Raw genomic sequence first — 22869 nt, forward strand, 5'->3', positions numbered from 1 at the left:
AAAATGTCATTTCAGTTTGAAATACTAAGGTGAAAAAAAAACTTTCACTTAGAAATGTGCCACAGGAAGACAACATAATTTTTTTGTGTTGGAATTTACATTTCCCAATAAAAAAAGTCTTTGGTGAGAAAACTTTCTACGTGACCAGTTTTCAGTCAGTGCTAGACATAACATTGCTTTTCTTACTCTGCACTTAACACTGCACACAGTGGAAAAATGTTAGGGAGTATCTAAGAATGCAGGTGGCAGAAGAAGTCCTCTGCCTGTCACAGAACACAAAACAGAAAGCTGCCCACCTCTTTTGTTTACAAAGAGAGAAGTCAAGGGTAAGGTATTTACTTTATTCAATTCCTGTCTAAACTTAGAGCTTTTGTTAAATTGATACATGCATGTCATGCTGATGCATTTTACTGGAAAAAATTCCATTTTAACTTCCCATTCACGAACTGCTTTTCTAGCTAATGTGATAGAGGTCTTGTGTTTTGGAAGGTTTTTAACCTGTGTCCAGCATTCCCTAATGATGTGTTACTCATCTGGTAAGTGTAGTTCTTCCAGCATAGGTGTGAAAGCTGTCATTTTTAGGAGAGTAGAAACTTGGAAATTTCAGCCACAGTTTTCCAGTGAATAAGCGGGCCTGCTGGGATCTGCTCAGTTCTGAGTCTCACAGATATTTGAATAAAGTGTAATATACTAGTAATATTTGCTTTTGTAAGCAGCAGTTTACATGGTCATGACAGGAAGGAGAACTAGCATAGTTCTTTTTTCCTTCCACTTGTCCTTTTTCCTGATGTCACCAAGAAAGGCATGTAAGCAGTGGTGTGGAGCTGCTGTTTCACTAGCAGAGGAGCTTTTATGGCTCTGAGTTTGGAAGGAAAAGACACAGAAGGAGAGGGAGGGAGTTACACTGAGTGAATCATCAGTGTTGTATTTTCTTTAACAGCAGAGAGCTTAGAGAAGCTCTTCTATTACCTGGGCCATTCCATGTTACGGTTTTGTCTTTTTCTCTTAATCTGTGCTGTATCAGCATTACAGAATGGTCACCTGAAAATGTTTTCATGAATGACAAAGAAGTGCAGGATTTATTTCTTATTTATTTACTTCACCTTCTTCACACTGCTAGCTAGCCACACATGGTATGACAGCTAGTGAATTGAAAAGTATTTTATTATACTGTGCAATGCTAAAAGTTTCAAGAATGAGATCTCAGAATGAAGAGAAACCTGCAAGCACTGTAATCTCAGGGTTGAACTCACTGAGGTTGCTGACATTTGGAGCAAATAAAGTCATGCTCTGTCACACAGGTTCCACCACTGTGTCTCTCCTGTCATCAAGAGAGATATTTTTATGCAGTTTTTACCATTCTCTTAGGACTTCTGCTTTGATTTTTGAGAGCAGTTTCTTGACTCTGGTAATTAAAATAGATTTTTTTCATGCCTGACATTGTCATTGCTTCCAAGCTTTCATAGTTAATAGCATGTTTCTGTACCATTCACAAGACACCACAACAAAAAATACTGATCACTACAAAATAAGCTTTGAGATGGCCAAACTGTTTCAAAAGGAGGAAATAATAATTGAATTGTGTAAAATTTGTTCATAAATGTTAAAATGTTAAGAGCTCTAACTGTAAATGATCACTCTTTTTTCAGTGTAAATTTGTATTTAGTGCTGGTCAAAGTAGGCTTGTATGTGTAAGCAGTATCTGCCCAACAGTCAATAGTTTAAACTGAAAATACAGTAGATTATTTGGAATTTCTCTGCTTGTCTTTTGTGTCTTGTTTATTTTGTTTTTTGTTTTTTTTAGCTAAGCAGGAAAATATTAAAGAAACAAAGTCCTGATTTTTTTGGGTTTTGTTTTTTTGTTTTTTGTTAGGTACTTTTTTTTCACTATTTCTGATGTTTGCAGCAGGAAAAGAAATCCTTTTGTTTCATTTAACTATTCTTTTAAAATAGCATAGTAAGTAACAAGTGTTGGGTAGAAACAAAGCAAAGTCACAGTTGGATGTTGCTGTTACAAGATAGGCGATGACAATGGTATCTTTTTAGTGTATCTCTTATCTGTGGTGTCATTAAATCTAATGATGTGCTAAATAATAAAAGCAGCCTTATCACATTGCAAGGCTTTGAATTGTCTCAAAGTTGCCATGCCTGTGGGTTCCCTTTGGCTTTTGGACAGGGTTTGGAGTCGGAAGGAGCTGCAGTTCAGAGTGCATTTATGTGATCAAAGCTCTTTAGACAGATGGCTGCTAGCACTCCAAAATGATTAAAATATGTTCCAAGCAACATCAGTCTGTGGGCTTGGGGACCCAACCTTTCATTAGTCAATAAAGGGTCTTGAGTTCTTGAAAATGAAATCTTTAAAGGCTAATAAGGCTGCTGGTTTGCTCTGAGCTGTTTCTTTGGATTTGCAGTTGTGGATTGGAAATGGGCCAGTATCTGTCCAATAAATATGAGGCTTTAAAAAAATCTGGTTGCAAGAGACCTCCCAGCAGATCTGCCTGTTAAACAGTGTGGCCAAAATTTTCAGTCTCCTATATGTAAATTTAGACACCTGAGTCTGCATGTAGGGAGCGGGAAGGGACCCACAAGTGCCCCTTTGAAAAACCAGTATTTTTCTGGAGCAATAGTTTAACCGTAGGTGCCAAAGCTGGATCATTTTGACCTGTACAATTTTATTTTTAAATCCTTATGTGTTGAATAAGGATCATTCTAGAATACTTTCAGGATACCATAATCAAGAGCAATAAGCAAGTTTTCAGAGCTTTTAGAAATCAGTAATATTACTTACAGCATTCCCAAGTGCTGTCAGTACTTGCCAAATCTAAATGTGTGATAGTATAGTTGGGTGGTACAGTGTGGCTGTGCTTATTCTCTTGTCTACACCTGGCTTGTGAAAGATAGCAACTGAGGGCCTGTGCAAGTGTGAGGTGTCTGTAACCTCCTCTGCAGATTTGTGTGAGGGCAGCACCATTAAATGCCTGTATAAGATACGTGTTTGAGCCTTCTGTTTCTTTTTTTCCTTTGTTTGACAGAAATGAACCTGTTCTTAAAATTTGTGAATTTCTGAATTTGAAGTGTTCTTACCCAGTAGACTCTTTTACACAAGGCTCAAAACCCAAAGATATGTAAATTCTCTCCAAAAATGCCTCAAGATTTAGCCTACTGCTGTAGAATGTATCTAAAACACATCAGAGTTTTGACATGAACCAACAGAAGTAAAACAAGTTGTGGTGATCCCATTAGCTCAATGTGATCCCATTAGCCACATTGTTCAGCCTGTCTTCTTTCACCTTGGGAACAGCTCTTGCATTCCTTTTGTCAGGACTCGATGGGGCCAGCAGCTGAAGTTCTTCCCCACACACACCATATTTACTCCAGGAATGTCATATCCATTTCTTTTTCTCAGTCTCCCTCTGAAGGCTTGCCTGCAATCTGAACTGCCAGTGAATTTTATTCATCAAAAACCTAAGCAAGATGTTACTGGTTTTTGATAGAAGTACATCAGACTCTGGGTTCTGATTGTTTTGATGAGCTGATTTTGGTTTTCATTTCTTGTAAAATATCTGGGGTTTGTGCCCCAAAGCTTTTTGTCCACCATCTAAAAAATCTTGTCACCTACTCTGCTCTTACAAATAATTTCTGAAGTGCATCACATTGTCCCTGGCTCTAGACATAAGTATTTTGTTTCTGTTCTTCAGATTCCTGGGAACCAATTTTTTTCCTCAGACAGAACTAAGAGCTCATTTGGTACAAAGTAGGCAAAACAAGACAAAAGTCTACACTAAAAGCCCAGGATGTAGTGCACATGCCTGTTTCTCTTAGTGTCTCCATTTCTGGAGTTCCTTATGAACAGATATATTTACCTTGGGCTTGAGAGTTCTCACAGTGACTTAAGTGTGCTCTGAAGTGGTCCAGTTATTTTATCTCTGTTACTATTCTGCCTCCTAATCACCTACATGAGTCAGAACTTGAGAGTAAGGAAATGCACAAAGCTTTCATCAAAGTGATATGATTTTAGGGCTCAATAGATCATGAATAACTAGGACTGGTAAAAAAAGCCCAAAACCATAAAGGACAGATTTGCAGTGTCTTGAGAGCAAACAGAATTTCTGTCCTTATGAATTATGTTTCTCTTTGTATCTCCTAATATATCAGACTTTACATTAATGACTTTTCCCTCCACTCCAAGGCATCATATGAAACTTTACTAATCAAGCCAGCATCCTATATAGCCTGTTTTTTGGGTTGGTTTTTTGTTGGGTTTTTTGTTGTTGTTGTTTGGTTGGTTTTTTGTATCATTTTTCTGAGCTCTACAGAAGCTCCATTTCCAACAATGCCATGTTACAAGCAACTGCTACCAAGTGGTTGACCCATATTTGCAGGTCTGAGATTTCCAGAGAACCGAGCAGGACTTCATGAGCTATATGAGTCTGAAGAAGTGGATCATTTTATGCATGCTGCTAAAGTGCTTGGGGGATTCCTGCTTTGAATGTTCTGATTTGTCATTGTTTTCATATGGAGTTGCAAGTCTCTGTAAGTTGCAAAGACCAAGTACTAAAGGTCTCCATTTGAGGAGTGGAAATGAAGGGCCTCCTTTGGAATGTTTTTTCTTTGCCTCTCTATTCCCCTAGCTGTAAGATGTAAATAGTGCTACTCATGCTTTATATTTTTTTTTGCTTTTTTTTTTTTTGGAAAGTGCATTGATTTAAGTTTTCTTCATTAGATTCTGCTAAATATTAAGTGAGATAAACCTATATTTATCGCAGTAGCTATTGTATTGCAGCAGTCCTGAAATGCAAGTACAGAACTGCCTTTTCCAGATGAGTCATACACTGTGAGTGCCCCATTAATACATCTAATGTTTAATGACCAACTATTTCTCCTGCTTCCTCCAAATTACTGTAAAGTTACTATTCCAAGGAGAGAAAGTAGCTTTTTATTCTGGAGAAGACTGTGGCATTCATCGCTTTCAGTGAGAATGTAATCTTAAACAGTTCGTGGGATTTCCTCTGCTAAAAGGCAGCATGGATTTGGAAATCTTTGAAACAGGAATAAAGCTGCAAGAGAGAAAAAAAAAATAGGTATCTGCTGTTGCATTAGCTCAGTTTGGAGCATGTATGTCTGCGTGTGATCAAATTAATGTATATATATAACTTTGTTGTAGAAATGTTGCAAAGTTCCTTTTTTCTGTTTGTAACAGTGCAGCTCTTTATGACTGGGGGAGAAGAAAACCTGGTTTTCTGAAGGAGGTGTTGAGCCTGCCAAAGTTGATGGAGGTGAATTTGGACAGCCAATTAGTGTGGGACAGCTAGATAGGAACAGAGAAGAATGTAAATTGAGTAGATTGCTGCAGATTTATGCTTGCCAGAACAAAACAGGCAAATTTTAAAGACCCCAAGTTTGCAGACTTAAATAAAGGCATGCCTTGAAAAAATCCAATATGTTGGTATAATGATACTTCTTTTGAACATTATGCTAGAGAAACGGCAGAAGAATGTCAAACATTTAAAAATTATTTTTACTCAGCTAATTCGTCCATAATGGACACTAATACTGTTGACATTACTCATGGATTGAATGCAAGCAATTTAGACAATAGATAGTATCAGGTGCTAATAGATCAAATGTAATTATTCTTTGTGAAATAATTTTACACAGTTTAGCAAAATTGTTTCAATTATTCACTGTAAAGGAAAAGGCTGAGTAAAAGTGAAAATACTAAGCTTTCTCCTCTAGGGGCATTATATGCATTTCTAAGTCACATTTTTTTTTCTTCATAGCAACCTTTCCTCTATAGCAGCTTCCAGTGCAAGTTATTACAATTCTTTTTGCATAAGATAGGTCATGTGAAGTTCAGCTGTAGGTGGGGCCACTCTGGTTGATTGGGGGACAGTCTTAATAGATCCATTTCATTAATTAAGTCATGCATTTTTTTATTAACAAAACCTGTATGTCAGGTTTAGCCAGCTGGGAGCCATTCTTATGGTTGTTATCTTTGTCAGAAGGAATATTGTGAAAATAAGGAATTACTGTACACGCTTTAACTCCTGATTAAACAGAGGAATGACATCCGCTCACCTGCTGTCCATGAAAAAATAACTTAGGGGCATATCATGGTGTTGATTCATTGATTCTGATCTTACATATCTCATTAAGGTAAAAACTATGTACATTGTATTGAAAATATACCATGAAGGACTTATGTCATACCCAAGCTGTGGTCATTGAAACAACCAAGGTTGAGGCCAAAATTTCAAACATCTAGATTATTTATTGTTTCTTTTTATTTCTGAAGGAACTTTTTCTTCTTGCCCCTATTTTTGGCTGTATAAAGTAATATTTTCTTGCATTTTTTCTCTTCTGGTCTTCCATTCCCAGAGATCAGGAGGAAGCAGCAAGGTTTTGAGGAAGTATTTAGTTGTACTAGGCAGCCAGAAGAGCACCTACTTATGGCCACAGCCATTAGCTTCTTGGCACAAATAAATTCAAAGCTGTCTTCACTAGGCTTTCTTCTGGTTCTCAGTGGGAAATGCACTAATGGCTTCCACTATCATTAAAGAAGATTGAACTGGGAGGAACTTTCACCAAAGGGGAAGAACTGTGAATTTGTCCCTCACCAAAAAGACTGCAAGAAAGATGGATAACAAGGTTCATGTTACCCGATGTATCTTTCTTTTGCTTCTGAGCTAGGCAAGATCTTAATGTTATCCAGGCTCATGTAAGATTATGTTCTGTTTCAATCATATTCTGTAAAAGGGATGTCCATCCCAAGGGTTTTGGTGGAGATAGAGAAATACTTACTCTTCAATTTGCTCTTCTTCCCTACTATCTTTACCAAAGAAATAATTTTACTATACTCTTACAGTTGTGACAGTAGAATGAGGAATGTCGTGATGTAGGAATTTAGTTTTTCCTCTTGAGCAATTTTACTGCTCATATCAGAGGAGGGTATAATACCTGTTGGATGTGTATAAGCATAGTAGGCTGTATTCATACCAATAATTATCTTGTCCTGTTCAGAAAATAAATAAGGAATTGAAGAGTGTTGAATTCCGTGTTGGCTAGATTTCACAAGAGCTTTCATATTCATTCAGTTTCCTTGTCAGGTCCTGAGAAAATAATTAATTCTTTGGTTCAGTGCAACCAATATATTTCCTGCTATAGTGTTTCATTTTATCTGCTGGTCATGGAAAAATGAAAGAAAAAAACTGCAGTTTTTCTTGTGAAATCCTGTGTCATAAAGTGAAAAATGTTTTTTTTCTCTTCAACCTAAAGCTAAATTAAAGCGCACAACTATGTTAATTTTTTACACATTTTATTTCAATAGCTCAATGGTCACAACTCATGAGGGTAAAGGAAGAGAGAGGTGAGGGAAGCAGATTTAAAATTTTTAGGATACAGAAATAAATATAGCCTTTTTCCAACCCCTACGCTTGAGAGATTCTCTTCACTGATTTTTCTCCAACCACCAGTCTACTCGCTTTTCAAGAGGTATGAAAGTTGTGTGTTTTGGCTTCCAGTCATGTGCCATATCCAGCTGATGGCCCCTTTCACTGGGAGGAAAGAAGGAACATCTCAGAACACAAGGATGTTTGTGCTCGGGGCAGATCAACAAAGCACAGGAGGTTGCTGTCACTGCCTATGCCCCGTGGTGACAGTGGTGGCTGAACCTGCAATGGGGAGGCAAAAACTGGTGAAAAACTGTTTTTTCCATTTAGGTCCCAAACCTGGATCTGTCTGCTGAGGTTAGCCAGGTTGATGAGCATTGTTAATGCGTGCATACTGGCAATTAGCTCTTCCGTGTCTTTCCATGAACAATAATGGGTGCTGAGACCTGAACCAAATCTGGGCCTCTGGTTTCCAAGATGCAGCACATGAAGGTAATAAGAAGAAATCCAGGACCCCGAAAGCTTGGATTTTAAAGAAAATGAGCTAGGGAAAGACGCTTTACTCCCAGTTTCAGCATGGCAGGCTGAGTTTTGCATGTTGTGACTTGCTCGGTACCACAGAGAAGACGTGAAATAGAAGAGGGAATTCAAGACAGAGCTCTTAGCCCAATCCACTAAATCATTCCCTTAGCATGTGTCCTTGTTTCACGTTAGGGGAGAATGGCCCAGACAAGTCTGCCCAGTTGCTTCAGAAAGCTTTGATACAATAGGGAAGCAGACTTCCCCTATATTAAATTTCCCAGGCGCTCCCTTTATCATTTAAGCCATCGTTTTAACTGCCTTGTTTCATAGCGCTTAACTGTCCAAGGAGCTGTATGATTTATATGAGCAAGGGTTTGGCAGCAGCAGCTAGGTAAGACATGACTTCCTGAGTAGCGATATGTTGCCATTGTGCCATTTACATGGTGTTCAGGAGGTGAGTTGCTGAGTGTGTATCTGCACAGAAATCCCCAAACCAGCTGCATTTTTGTATGGCAGAAGCCACGATGGCATTAAAGTCGACATTTTGTGTGTGTTTCCCCATGTGGAGGACAGATTTCAGACTGCAGCACAGGCAGTCCTCCTAGTGAGTCACCAGCCATTGCAGAGTGGTACGTGTTGCTGTGTACAGTACCAAGAAAGTGGGGAAAATGTGCTGGGCACACTCACCAAGAGTTCATCAGTACCTCACTTACTGGTACTCTGGTGACCAAAACTGGGCATGGGCTGGAGCACAGTACACCATGTTTGCCTTTCATCAGAGTTGCATAATATTTTTCAGTAACACCTTTGAGTAAGATCAGACAAAACTGTTCAGATAGTCTGTTTTATTTTCTTGGGACAGGGAAGGAAGCATCCTGAAATTTTAAAAGTTACATTTTCTTTTTTTTTTTTAAATCATTCAAAGATTTTTTTTAACCCATTGAATCATTCAGCAAGAAGGTAGGGGCAAGGAGCAGAGCCCCATGTGATTCCGCTTCTCAGCTTAGTCACACTGAGGGCTAGCTTTAGGGCTACTTTTTCTAGCTTTAGGGCTATTCATCTCATCCATGAGATCATCCCTCTCTGAAATACCATATGTATTCAGTTATTCCATCTTTGAAACACGTTTCCATTCTTTGTATTTCTTCTAATTGCCTTCTCCTGGAGAGGCTCTTCCTCAGCTGGATGTTCCTGGCCATGCTGGAAAGCAGGGCTGGCTTCCAGCTTGGGGTCCAAGACAGCTTTGTCTCTTGCTTTTCTGATTCAGTGGAGGAGTTAAGCCAAGCGATCACAATAGCAAATCAGGACAGCCATAAAATTCACGATTATGTCTGATTTATAAAGATAACATTGTATTAAGTACAAGATATTTTCTGAGGTTTTTAGTAATCAGCTTTCTTCAGCTCATCATTACTAAATGGTGCCATGTGCTTCACTGCTTGATTAATTTATATGCCTTTATGATTTTAATTAATACTGTTTTCACCAGAGGCAATGCTAGTGATTAAAAAACTTCGGGCTGTTCACTTTATCTATGCCAGTGTTTAGGAATTATTCCTGTGATCCTTATTTTTGAAGACTATTGAATGGCATCAAGAGCACAAAGGAGGCCATGTAAACACTGGGGAAAAAGTAATGCTTATACTTCTGGGAAAACATTTATGGTGATTCACATTTTGGAAACTGAAACACTATCAATTTTTTATTGCCAGATTGTCTTCCAAGAAAAAGCTTGGATCCATTGCTGAATCATTTTCTTCAAAATACATAGGCTCATATTGAAGCTGGATCATGCAGAAGAGGCTGGAAGACTGTGCTGTGGGAGAAAGTCAGAGGATTCCTCCATCCTCTGGCATTAGCACAGAGGCACAGAATAAGCCCATCTAAGTATATAAGGTGGTGTTTGGATCCTACCTGGCTGTAGCAGAGGGATACCTGCATGATGGTAAAGGATCAGGACAAAAGTTTCTTTGTTAAGGATCTAGACAAGCAGCTTTGTACAAGAAAAATAGAAAATGGAAACATGCTTAATAAAACTCATCACATGAATATACCACTTGAAGCTGGGAATACTCAGTGTATGGATACAAAAAGTCTCTGGACCCTGGTATAATTATTTTAGAGTTGGGGTTTTTTTTCCCCTGGTGAAAAGAAGCTAAAATTCCTACATTGTCTTGATGTGAATGAGAGCTAAGAATTTTTCAGAAACTGAAGCCTTGCAAGAAAATCTCAAATGTGCACTTGTATAACAGGTTTTGAGCGAGTTTGGCACAGTATTTACTACTACAGTATAAAGGGCTAGGTTCCTTGATGTATATTTCTAGTTGGCATTTTATCAAGGAAATAAACTTTGGTTTTTCTTTATTTTGTGACATGTGGATTGAAACTACATTTTCTCTGTCCAAAGCCTTGATTTAAAAGCATTAGATCATTAAATTCAGTGCTTTTGCATAAGACTAAAATTGTAACTGAACAAATTATTTATGCAGACAGAAGAAAGATAAAGTTTCTTTCAAGAGTTCTTTAACATATCAGATTGATAAGAGTCAAAACACCTTTACTGCCATTAAATATTTACCAAGACTTGGCTTTTGGAAGAGGGGCAGTTCAGTGCAGTGTGTTTGGCTCCATGCAATGCTATTGATTAGCTATCAGAAGGACATAGTTAATGGGTAACTGGAGGTATTACAGAGCTCTCCACATTCTTGTCAAGTCTTTTCTCTGAAGATGACCTAAAATAAAGTCAGTTACAACTGGCGTTCACCTGAGACAGATTGCACAAGTTCGCCTACGGTATGAACAAAAGGTTCACAAGGATCAGTTGACCAGGTCTTAGGCAATCCTTTCTAGTAGTTGTCATCACTGCTGGACTTTAGAACTGCACGTGTTTACATTTAATTAGAAAGAACACACAGTTTACATCGCACAGTAGCTATCGGCATCGAATCAGAATTGATTTCCGCTCGCTTTCTCAAATGGCTATTTCTTTCCGACTAATTAAAAAAAGGCACATAACAAAATGACTCATATAAATTTTAAAGCAAAGTAAACACTATTCCCTGGAGACAAAAATAAAAGTCAACAGCACATAGTCATTACATTGAGCTTGTTTTCAGGTGATGCTGATGCCTGCATTATGATATGTATCAGTACCATCAGATTTCTTTTATACAGATGTATATATGGCATGCCCCTTTGCACTGAGTGGACCCTTCACTGACTGTTCCAGTTTTCAGGGTCAGGATTCTTATTTATTTCATCTGGATTGTTGCAAGTTATCTAATACGAGTTGATTCACTAATATTCCTACCTTTTGCCAAAGGATTTTATTCATTTGAAATAAAATTGTCTGTGTGTGGGTCACTCATGTAAAATGGAAGTTAGATGCCAATATCTTTACCAGTGAGAATCTGCAAAGGAAACTAAAGGCCAAAACCATATTATCCATAACTTCATGCATAATTTCTAAGAAATCTCTACTAGATTTTGTTAGTTCTGCAGGCAAATCTAAATTCGAGCTATCATGACAGGCAACATCAAATAAGGCTTCTGCAGAGATGTCTGGCTCTGGAGTTCACCCAGTCTTTGTCATCAGGGAAGATTTCTGTGGTTGGCATTTCAGAGAGTGAATGTTCATGCCAGCAGTACTGTCAAGCCTGTGGGAGCTGAGGGGTTGCTGAAGGTCTAGACTGGGTTGGTGAGTGTTTGGGGACTGTAGGAGCTGATCCTGAAGTGCCTGGTCAGAATTCCTGATGTTCCTTTATGCCATAATACCCTGGTTTCCTTGTGAGTGACAGTGTTCAGGATGAAGCTCTTGGCAAGGATCATCACAAAAAGACAGAAAGTAATACATAGTGTTTTAAATTACAAAGTACTGCATTGTTTTCTACCAGTTTTTGTTGGTATGCCAGTGGTTGTTATTTTAGCACACTACCAAGAGTTACTGCTTTCTTAATTCAGTTTAGATTTGAGAAAAACTGTGCACTGTTCTTCAAACTGTTGTCAGAAATGTTGTTAAAAACATACTCCCAGTATAAAAAATAAATCACTATGACCTTTAGGACAAGATCCTCTGTGTCTCTTCCACCAAGCTTGTGTTTCTGCAAATCCCTGACATCGGCAGTTTCCCTGCTGGCCCCAGGCCAGGGCTGCTGGCTCCACACCACCCACGTACACACCCCTTCAGTGATCCATGGCAGCCCAGCGGCCTCCAGCAGCCAGCAGACAGGCACAGGTGCTGCCAGTTCAGCCTGCCGGTGGGGAAGGTGGCAATGCCTCTTGTCTGTGAGCTCTGCCCCTCCTCTTGCCCACAGCCGAGCCAGGGCTGCTCTGTCTCTGCTAAATGCTCACACTTCCCAGGGAGAGCAGACAGGAGGCTGTGAGACACAGTAAAGCACCGAGTCGCTGGCACCATCTTAAATGTCCATTATGTTCACATACTGAGGTCACTCTTGGTGCCAGCTCTGTCTTCGATTAATAGATAAGGTTCCTTCTCTGTTTGCAGTGTTACCTAAATAATCTATTACTGTAGGGAATAACTACAGTATTACAAATACTAAGTTAAAATTATTTTGTTAACTAAAGCCATTGGCAAATATTTAAGAATGGCCAAAGCATATGAATTGACAATAAAGAACAGATACAAGATAGCAAAATTCTTACTTGTAGCATCTAGTGGGAAAAAGTAAACACCTGACTTTTTATTGTTATTATTATTTATTTTTTTTTAATTTTAGGTTAATTTTACTTACTTAGAAGCAGGCCTTCATGGTGCACCCAGTGAATGCTTAGGTTAGAATATGCTAATACAGCCAATTCCCTGTCAGAACATGACAGGAACATTTCATTGAAAGCTCGGTTCTAGGAATAACATATAACTTGGGAAAACTACAAAGAATATCTGCAATAGTTTCCTGTATTGTGAACACAATCCTCTGATTCATGGAGGAAATTTGAGAGCCTGTGAATCTGTGATTTGCAATTAGTACAGATGTGTTGTAGAACCCTGAAGATGTGTAATTAAGGTTAACATGTAGCAAGTAATATCCAGGATTAAAGCGTGAAATCTACAGTAGTCTCTTCTGTGAACTTAGGTGCACTATATCTCTGTGTGAGAAAAAAGCTAATGCTAAGTTGTAATCCTCCAGTCTCTAATAAATTAGAGATAGCAGAGACCCCAGCCCCAGGTGCATCATGTATCCTGGGAATCCAGGTGGATTTCTTAGCTACAAGTTAGTTTCTTAGCTGTGGGTCTGTGAAATAGCACTATAACTGCAAACAGCTCAAAAACACTTCCTTCTACTCATCAGTCTCATGTGTATTCTGTTCTTTTTCAACCAAACACTGTTAATCCAGAAACTGTTTTTGTGGAGGTCCTAGACCATTTGATGTTGTGGTGAATGTGAGGAATGATAGGTGGTGCTGAATGTCGTGTGCATATCGCTCACATGAGGCAGTGCTATCCAAGCAGTTTGCCCAGGGGCTGCATAAAGTGACCAGAAAACTTTTGATTGCTGTGCAACTCCCTAAATGAAGAGTTTGTAATGGAGGCATGGTTTACAGTTATGTCTTATTTGAGAGCATAACTTGGTAGTCCTTCAACTTCAAGAAAGGCTCAGATGATTAAACTCCATGTCCTTACTCCCTCCCCCAGGTTAATCACAGGGAAATGGTGTGAGTACTTCAGTGGTCCAAGACAGTAAAAATGAAGCTGAAAAGAATATGTTTGCTGTTTGACATCACCAGAAGACCATCTGGGTTTAGTTTTATAAGTTCTGGTTGTGCTGCCTCTAACTTAGCTCTTTCAGCAGTGATGTCTCTTGACATTAGTGAAGCTCAGAGCACTTTGCAGTGGTAGTATTGTGATTGCTCTTATTTAAAGATAAGAAGGCTGAGGCCGAAGAAGAAAAAATGCATTTGCTAGTGGCCTTTAACTGATATTTGTTGAAATATTGTTGATTTGAGTTTCACTGTAGCTAATGAACCTATGTTTGAATCATGTAGTGTTCAGGCTCTTAGGACCCTGGTACAGATTGCAGATTTGTCTAGATCATTTCAGGAGAGAAGGGTGAACCTCAAGGTGCTGCTCACTGTTGTTCCATACTCACATGTAATTGAGTCTGGACAGTATGGACACACATGATCACTAATCTGTCAACAGAATGCCCTGTGAAATCCTGATGTTGTATGCCCAACCACCACAGAGAAGAAAATCAGTGGTGGCTTCTGTTCAACAAGTGGTTGAGATTGTCTGAGCTCATCCTGGACTAAGAGGTAATGGGTCCATCACAGAAGAGAGTGACACTGTGATGGACTGTGACAGTGCAAAGAGCATACTCTGTGTTATGTGCAACGAGCATTCCTGTTGTAACATGGTCCGTGGCCTGTGTGCCAGAGACTGCCTTCAGCTGCTGCCTTCGGATAAATTAGTGAGAGATGGTTTGCTGTACTGAAAAGAAAACACAGTCCTCTTACCTTGTGTAAATGCAGGCAAAGGAAGACTAGTAAAATATTTGTCTATGGTAGGGCAATGTCATCTAGTTACCAGTCTACCAGCTGTCAGCCTCCTGACTCACGTGTAATACAAACTTGACCATTTTATATCCTGTACTTCACAGCAAAATTTCAAAGTCCTTTTAGGTCTAATGAGCTTTTTTTGATATCGTCTTATTGCAGTGTTTCCTAAGATCACCTGTGAGGTAGGATTTTCAAGGTGGTGATGCTGCCTGGCCCTTGAGTGCACTCAGTGGCATGAGGGGACGCTCTTCAAACCATCCTGAGTGCAGGCTGAGATCTGAGAGGTCTCCAGGACCTGTGAGAAACATTTGTGGTAAAAACCAAGGTCAGCCCTACATGACTTTGGGAACATTGGATATGTTAATCGCTGGGGTGGAGGCAGAGGGAGGGGACAGGTAGGGAATGTTTGGTTTTTTGCTGTGGTTTTTTTTTGTTCCTTTAGATGGAAGGTTTTGCTGTGTTGTTCAGAAATTGCTTCAGGTGGAAAATAATTTCCCACCTTGCAGCAAAAGTATGCCTGGCAAGGTGAGAAGTGTTTTAGGAGCAGCACTTCATAGAGTTGGTTTTCAGCCAAAGTCAAGTCCCTCTGGGAGCAGTTACAACTGGTGATATTTCTTTGCAGGCTTGAAGCTGCAGGGACTGAGGAAACCTCTTGCTCTCTACAGGAGCTGCACAAGTGATATCATCTCATGTCACTTTTTCTTCTGCCTAGATACAGTTAAGGTGGTCTCTTGAATCTCTCAGACCCAAGCTGGAGCAGGAAAGAGGCTGTGCTGCCATAGTAAAGCAAAAGGCTTACTAAAAAGAACATGTGAATTACTGAAATCCAGCAACTGTTTGAATACTTCTGTGACCCATTCTTCAGGCCTAGAACTCCCATTTATTTTTTAATTATAGCATCAATAGTCATTGAAGAAATAATCTTCGGGTAAATGAAGGAATTTCAAATTAGTAAATTTCAGAATGGAAGAAATAAAAGTATTTTACCAAAACACATATTGATGAAGGTCTGGAAATTACATGCTTTTGAAAAAAAATATTAAAAGATCTATCAATCACAGTGCCTTTATCTGGAGGAATCACACTGGCTGCCAAGTGTATACAGAATCTATTGATCACTCAGATGCAATCATTTTGAGTTAAGACACGTAGAACTATATTGCAGTTGTAGTAGTATATATGTGTTTTCTTGGCCAGTTTTGGAAAGGAACCTAGTTGTAGCCACAGAGAGCCTGTATTTTAGAATCTAAATAAATTACTTTATTTTTCATATATTCTGGGAAAAAACTCTGAGCTGGTGTGAACAAGGTAGAATATTTAGTCTATCCTCTAGCTTTTGTTGCTTTTTTTTTTTTTAATCAGGGATCCATATATTCACTGAACAGTTTAGCTTCTCATCTGTTTTTTTTTCTTTTAATCTCATGCCAGGTGTTTAAGAAGCGGGCAGCAATGGTATTTCAGTAACCTGCTTTCAACATTATTTGCATACCTTTGTGTTTTTCTATGGTGATCAATGCTCAACTGTAGTGGAACTTCAGTCAGTAAATTTTATGTGCAACTGCTAGAGTAATTTTTTCTTAATTAGTCCATTCTAGGAATTTTAATGTCCCTTTATAAATATTTATATTTTCAATATGTCTTCATTTAATTTGAAAGGTTTTTCACATTGTTTTCAGATAATCACACGTAATATGCACAATGACATGTCAACACTCTGACCTTTCAGCTTGTCTATTTCTCCTAGTTCATCCACATTTTGTTTGTCCAAGTATATTATATTTTAGTTTGTTTATGGTTTTTCTTCATGGGCTGTTGGAACAGCTAGTGTTTTCCATGCAAACACCTTAATAAACTGCAAAAGAAAGAAAATATGCTATTACATACTTGCAGCTGTCATGTAGAGTGTCTTGAATACTGTAATGAGTGTGTACTGCTACTAGAAATCCACACTGAAATAATGTTTGATTTGTCCAGAACTTTCTGGCCCACAAATACAAAGCATTTAATACTATATTCTGGTTTGTGCAATGCAAGAGTGTTGGGTTTGTGCTCTGTGATTTGGAATCTCTATGAACTTAGCTCAAAATCATGGATAAAACTGAATGGGGACCTTTAGAATTGATTAGCATGTGCAAATCATACTTCTAAGTAATCTTGGTGAGTTACTGATTTTAATTTTTGAACTGTAGTGGTTTTATTCCTTTCATTTTATTGAAAAGTCTTCTTTTGCAAATAAATCCCCTGTAGCTGCTTTCTAAAAGAGAGTCCTGTGTAGTACAAGTTAATAACACATCAATTACTTACACTGATTAATTCAACTTCATGTAAATCAGAAAGAAAACTTTGATCTGCAGCTCAGAGGTGATCAACAAGATGCTACAGCTGAAAAATATTTCCTCTTGAGTTTTTGCTGATTACTTTTTTTTGCTTTTTTAAATTTGGATGGTTGTCACATTCTTCTATAAGAGCCTTATGGAAAAAGTTTGTTCTTTTTGTGCTCTGTCACTTCTGAAATATAACTTGTTTTGCTACTAGTGGATGTGAGTCCATATATGACAATATTGAAAGTATTAATTCTTGCAGCTCAGCCTTAGACTGAAACTTAATAACATGTACGATTTGGTTTTCCCAGATTATACAAGTCTTTGTCTGAAGGAATGAGTCTGAAGAACCAACCTAGCTGTGCTTTCAGTACTTCTGAAGGCAGACTCCAAGGAAGGGAGGACGTTGTGACCCTAACCTATGGCCAGATTGAAGAGCTGGCGGCTCAGCTGCAGCAAACTCGATCAGAGCAAAAGGACACCGAGCTGAAGCTCCAGAAAGCCCTGGAAGCTTCACAGGAGGCCAATGAAAAAGTTCAAAAGTAAGTCACTTGCCTTCCAACAAAAATTGCAGTTGTAATCCACATTACAAGCATTTTTTTTCTGGTATTTCGTCTATAACTGAAAGTGTGTCAGTACTCAGAAAAGGTCCTTTAAAACGATTCCTTCTTTGTCAGCTCATTTCCTACTCAGTGTGAAGCTGATCATTTTAACAGTTTTGTGCTATTAGGCAAGTCAGGATACCTCTCATTACTGTTACGGAAATTGCTTCCTACATGTGCAAGGCACAGAGAAACTCTTTCCATCTCCTATGAATGGCTTTCACTGTCTTTTTACCCTATGGCAATCCTATGGCATCAGAGTATTTGCCTTTAAAATTGTGTGGTAGTATATTACAGTTCTCATTTTTGGCCTGTTACTCATCTGGCAGGTTTCATGCCACTGTAAAGTCTTATGGGGTTGTTTAGGGGTGGCTTCAAAATCTCACTGAGAGCCACAGGAAGTCTCTGAGTCAGTGAATGGAGATTGTATTCTCTTTCCCATCATGAGTTTCCCTGTTGAAAGGTTACTGAACTCCAAAACCTGAAGTTCATCTCTAGTGCTTATTGTCATGTTTGTTATTAGTGGTGCCTCTTGACAGTTCAGCACTTCTCATCTCTGCATTACATTCATCAGCTGCAAAATTCTCCTCTCTCACCCTTCCAAGGTGGTCAATGCTGAACTGATGCAAATTGTCCTGTCTGTCCATATGTATCTTCAACTTTAATGTCTACACTGTATTTACAGGATAGTCAGAAATTGTCTTATAATATATTGCAAGGACCTAACAAAAGCTTTTCTTATTAAAAAAACCCACATGTTGAGTTTTTCTATTTAAAAATAGTTATATTCCTTTATTTTTTATTTATTTGTAACTACATAAAATATAATTAAGGTATCTATATATGAAAATGCATATTTTTAGTCTTCACTTTAAAGCCTCCAGTGGTTGTTTGGTAATCACTCAAGTCTTTATTCTCAGCAGTTACATATATTTGAAACTTCAGGAGTTGTGCACTTGATAAAAATAAACCTACGAAAAAATATTAAAGCATGGTAAAGAGAATATTGATTGAACCTTTCTGTACACTGTTTTAAGTTGTTACATCTAGTTTTATTTATAAATGTTTAATAATATAGCTATTTAAGCAAAGGTTGGGTTTTCACTATTTTGGTTTTTTCCCCCGAAGTGAAACAATCTTGTTTAATCCCATGTAGCCAGGGTGGCTAAAGTAGAAGTGCAGCCACAAACAGAATTAAAGTAGTGGTGATGCACTGCTCTAGTGAAAAGAATTTACGTAATTTAACATGCCCAACTACTTGGGAAAATTTTGGTCAGGTTAGTTTTCATTATTGTTAAGATCAGACGACTGAGCCTATAGCAAAATTAAACAATTGGTTGAAGTCTTTTGATGACAATAGCGTGCCCTTTTTACCACGAAACTGTGGAAATGCTCTGCGCGTCTTCCCAGCACCCGGAGTCATCCACCCCCATCTTATAATTCAACCTGCAAACAGATTAAGCAGCTGAGTTTGTGGAAAGTGTGTTTACTTTGAGCTAAGAACCCTTGTGTGACACTATAGAGATTCCTCTGACACCTCTGGGAGAACTACACAGACAGTTCGTACTCATCAGCAGGGAAACCGGGCTGAGAATTCCCAATTTCTTTGTAACCTCAACTGCTTCATACAAATCAGTGTTTGGCAATTAGGCAGGAACTCATTTGTTAGCTTAGCATTTTATTTAGAAGATGTAGGATGTTTTATGTTTCAAGAAAGAGCTGACAATTTATAAACCTGTCAACAGAAAGGCTTTTTGGTATTAATTACAGTAGTATTAATTATTAGCACTGCCTTAAGAGGATGTTTAATGTAGCTTAAAATGTGGCACTAAAATTCGTAGACTAAAGACCGTTCTAAAATACCTGTTTTCTTGACTTTTTTAAATGCTCAGCTAAAATTGAATTCTAACATATGAAGGAAGTAGCTTTGTCAGCTGTATAAAGTAGTTTCTCAATATTATTCAGTAAAATAGCAACAGTTACAAAGCAGAATACTGAAATTATTATAAGAATTATTATAAGAAAGAACATCATTGTAATTAATAAAATAATATTGAGTAAAGATGTACTTCGTTTCTTCATACAATGTAGTTTACTGGTTTTACACTGTCTTTGCTAATCTGTTCTCTGGCAACACTGAAGAATGTTTTAATAGTCTTAAAAACTTCAGTGTTTGCATTCAGCATAATATGTCGAGCTTAAAAGAGAGTTGTAATTCTCCACAGCATTTCCATCATGTCACCCATTTGTGTACCCACCAGTAGTTGTTGCTTTCTAAACCAAGTCAGAATAGTGATCCTGTTCTTTCCACCAGGACAAAAATTTCTTGATCCTGTCCCACACGAAACAGCAGCTGTGCACCAGAAGGTGATGTTTTGGTATCTACTTGTAGTGAACTTGGATGTAGTAAGCATCTGTTTATACTGAAGTAGGGTGAGCATCTCACGTTGGCTCTCTGCAGTGTGAGATATAAACTGAGACTCTGTGTTCTTGCCTGTGAAGATGATTCACCATCCTAACAGGGTGCTGGTGTAAAACAGGAAACATTGATGCTCAGAGAGTGACCACACAGATTTAGCTGCATTTGCTTGAATTTGTTTTGATTTTAAGACACTATCAAGATACACTTAGACTTTTAAGAGAGTGCTATTCTTTATAAAAAGTAGACATTTTAACTGTGGTCTATGTAAATGCACATGTATGTGCACACGTAGCAATACATATTTATTCAATAGACTATTATCACCTGCACAATAATATTTTTAATTAGTACTCTGGAAGGGCTATGACTATAATTTTCTAGATTTAATTAATATTTCTATTTCATGGTTACAAATAATTAGGACAGGAGCACAGAATTCACCGTGAGTGTTGGTATAGTACCCCTGCAAGTTTGTCCTGCCTGAGAAGCCAGGAGCCAGCTGGTGCAGTCCCAGCAGGGAAATGGGGCTGACCTGGAGAAGGTGGCAGGGAGAGCCTGTGAGCCTGTGAATTAATTAATACCTCTGCCAACAGAGGAAGCAAGACATTTTAAAAATGTCCTTCCGGCTGGAACCTCTGGGATTGTGGAGTGGTTGCTGATGTCAGTGAGATCAGAGGAGGTTATAATGTAATACCAAATCAATATTAGCCAATTATCAGTAAAGGTTGAGGCCACTTTTGATGTGGTTTTTCCAGGAAATGTTCTATTTTTCTGCAACAGCTTTGCAGCTGGAGTGAATTTTAATGCAATTTGTCTTTTGGGGGATTCTATTTTTTCCTCATAATTTAATGATTCTAGCTCAGTAAGGCGCAGCTCTGCATGTGAGCACAGCTACACTTGCATAGTCGTGTAGCTGTGTAAAGTGGTAGAGGAGGGTGAGTGGATAGAATTTCTATGTAATCCTCTAAAAATAAACACAAATCCACAAAGTAACAGTGCAATGCTAAAATATACAGGTATGAAAATAAGCGTAAATGGTGAGAAGAATCTTGCTTGTGTACTTTGTCGTGGTAGTTTTGACTATGAATAAAGCTAATATAAAAGTGATGTAAACCAGAAGTCATTGTTTCATTTGTCCTTAACTGTTTATTAGAGACATGTTCTTTTGATTTTTTTTTTTCTTTGTTTTAAGGAGGAAGTCAGGAGAGTTACAGCTTTGGATAAAATATTTCAATTGATTGAATACAAAAGAAAACTAAGTGCTCTTCTGAATTAAATTATTTTCTTAATAACATTTGCTTTACTCCTTAAGGTCTGATTTTTTTTGACCACGTAAATTTCATTGTGACTGGAAAACACCCTTTATTTGTCTAGTCCTGAATTTCCCTCCAGCCTTTTTTGAAAATGCTTTCTCTGCTTTTGTCCTTGTTCATTTATTTTCTTAGCTGATGCTGATATATAAGTTGACCTATGAAACAACAAAAACAGTCATTATCAGCAGTTGACACACGATGAAAAGAATACAAAAAATGTAAAGAAATAAGAAGCAAGCATTTATTAAGTAGTTAGTGTCCCCCTCTCCTGCAAGAAAAACTAATCTGCCTTCTGAGTGCGGGAGCTGTGTGCGTTTCACATCAATGTCCGACACGTTCTTCAGTGCTGGCTGGAGGGTCTAATCTTTCCCAGAATGATCAGAGCAGTGCAGTTCAAGAACAAGGATGAATATTTGAATAATCACAGCACAATGTGAGGTGACCCTCCGACAGGGGACTGACCAGATACACATATGGATTTTGGGCAGAAGCTCTGATGCTCTTTTTTAACACAGCTGTGAGAAGAATGTGGCTAAGACCCAGTAGTGTTTCTGGAGTATAGCTGGCAAAGGAAACCATGAGGAGAAGAGAATTTAACACATGGGTGTAAGGGAGTTCGCTTCATTGATGCGATCTGAGGGGAATGTCTAATGACTGGAAGAATCAAACTTGGCAATGAAAACACAAAGCTCTTTTCATCAATTCAAACGCTGACTCTAAAGCTGCAGATGGTTACCTCCAGCCTTGCCTATTCAGTGTGCCGTTGTATAAAATGGCACTTTGGTGAATACTAATAGATCAAAACAAAGATTTAATAACATAAAGATGTGGTGTTCATTTTTAAATGAGGATACAGGTCAGTGTCTCAGAAAAGAGTGAAATAAGTATCTTTATGTATGGGTCTAAAGTCTCTGGAGATTTTTAACTGCAAACGTATCTTTAGTGTGCAGATTGTATTCAGTACAGGGCAGCTATGCAGGGAGCAGGCTAAAAGCAAGATTTCTGAATTATTATACTAATTGAGCCTCTTTGCAACATGCAAATGTTGTTAACTAGTTATCTCCCTTTTAAAATCATACCTACATATATTTAGCTGAAGTATACATTGTAGCTTGTATGCATTGAGCTACTTGTTGTAGAAAAGAATGGAGCTAGTTAATTAGAAATTGCGGGCAGAAGCACTTCACAAAAGAAACAAGTTGTACATTCACTGGGACTTAAAGCTGTTTGTTTTGGAGGAACCCCCAAGTCTTAGTGAACTCAGCTGGCTTTATTTTAAATTTGAGAGAGATATTTCTTTTGTTTTCTTCTTTCAAAACAATAAATATGATTTGATTTCTTACTTTATTAAGATGTTACATTTCGATGTTGAGACTTTTCTATTAAAATTATGCTGTGCACTTTTTTTGTTAGTTTTTTACTTACAAAATTGTACTCTGGTGAATGTCAGATCAAAACATTAAATACTGGAGGCTAGGAGTATGATTTCATAGATATTAATAGTTTCACCAATTTGTGTCAGTAAATAATTTAGCACATGTCAAAAGTGATTTTCCTTTTAATGATAACTACTGAGCTGCCTGCTGCTGTGAAATTCTGCTGAGTTTGAATAGTTGGTAATCTTTTAATATCATATGGGGAAATAATTTAACTGGTGCTGGCGTTTTGAAATGTAAAGTAAGTCCTGGTGTCTTGTTGAAGAATGTAGATATGGAGCTAGTTTCTTAGTTACAGCAAACTGACTTTGCTCTGTCACACTAAGTTGCATTCATTTGTCCCAGTTAA

At 38.1% G+C, this 22869-nt stretch overlaps 1 protein-coding gene across 3 annotated transcripts in view; it reads left to right on the forward strand.

Moving 5' to 3' along the window:
- Window positions 1–22869, forward strand: part of MIPOL1 (mirror-image polydactyly 1) — a 162475-nt gene that overhangs the window by 120510 nt on the left and 19096 nt on the right. For 2 of the 3 annotated variants that reach the window (XM_015631286.3, XM_015631287.3), the window contains one exon: window positions 17059–17289. In XM_015631286.3, the coding sequence (XP_015486772.1) occupies window positions 17059–17289 (231 nt within the window). Of the gene's footprint in view, window positions 1–9622; window positions 10283–17058; window positions 17290–22869 lie in introns of those variants that run through there. The other variant, XM_015631290.3, reaches the window with a different exon arrangement.

Source organism: Parus major, chromosome 5 (assembly GCF_001522545.3).
Source record: "Parus major isolate Abel chromosome 5, Parus_major1.1, whole genome shotgun sequence".
NCBI lineage: Eukaryota > Metazoa > Chordata > Aves > Passeriformes > Paridae > Parus > Parus major.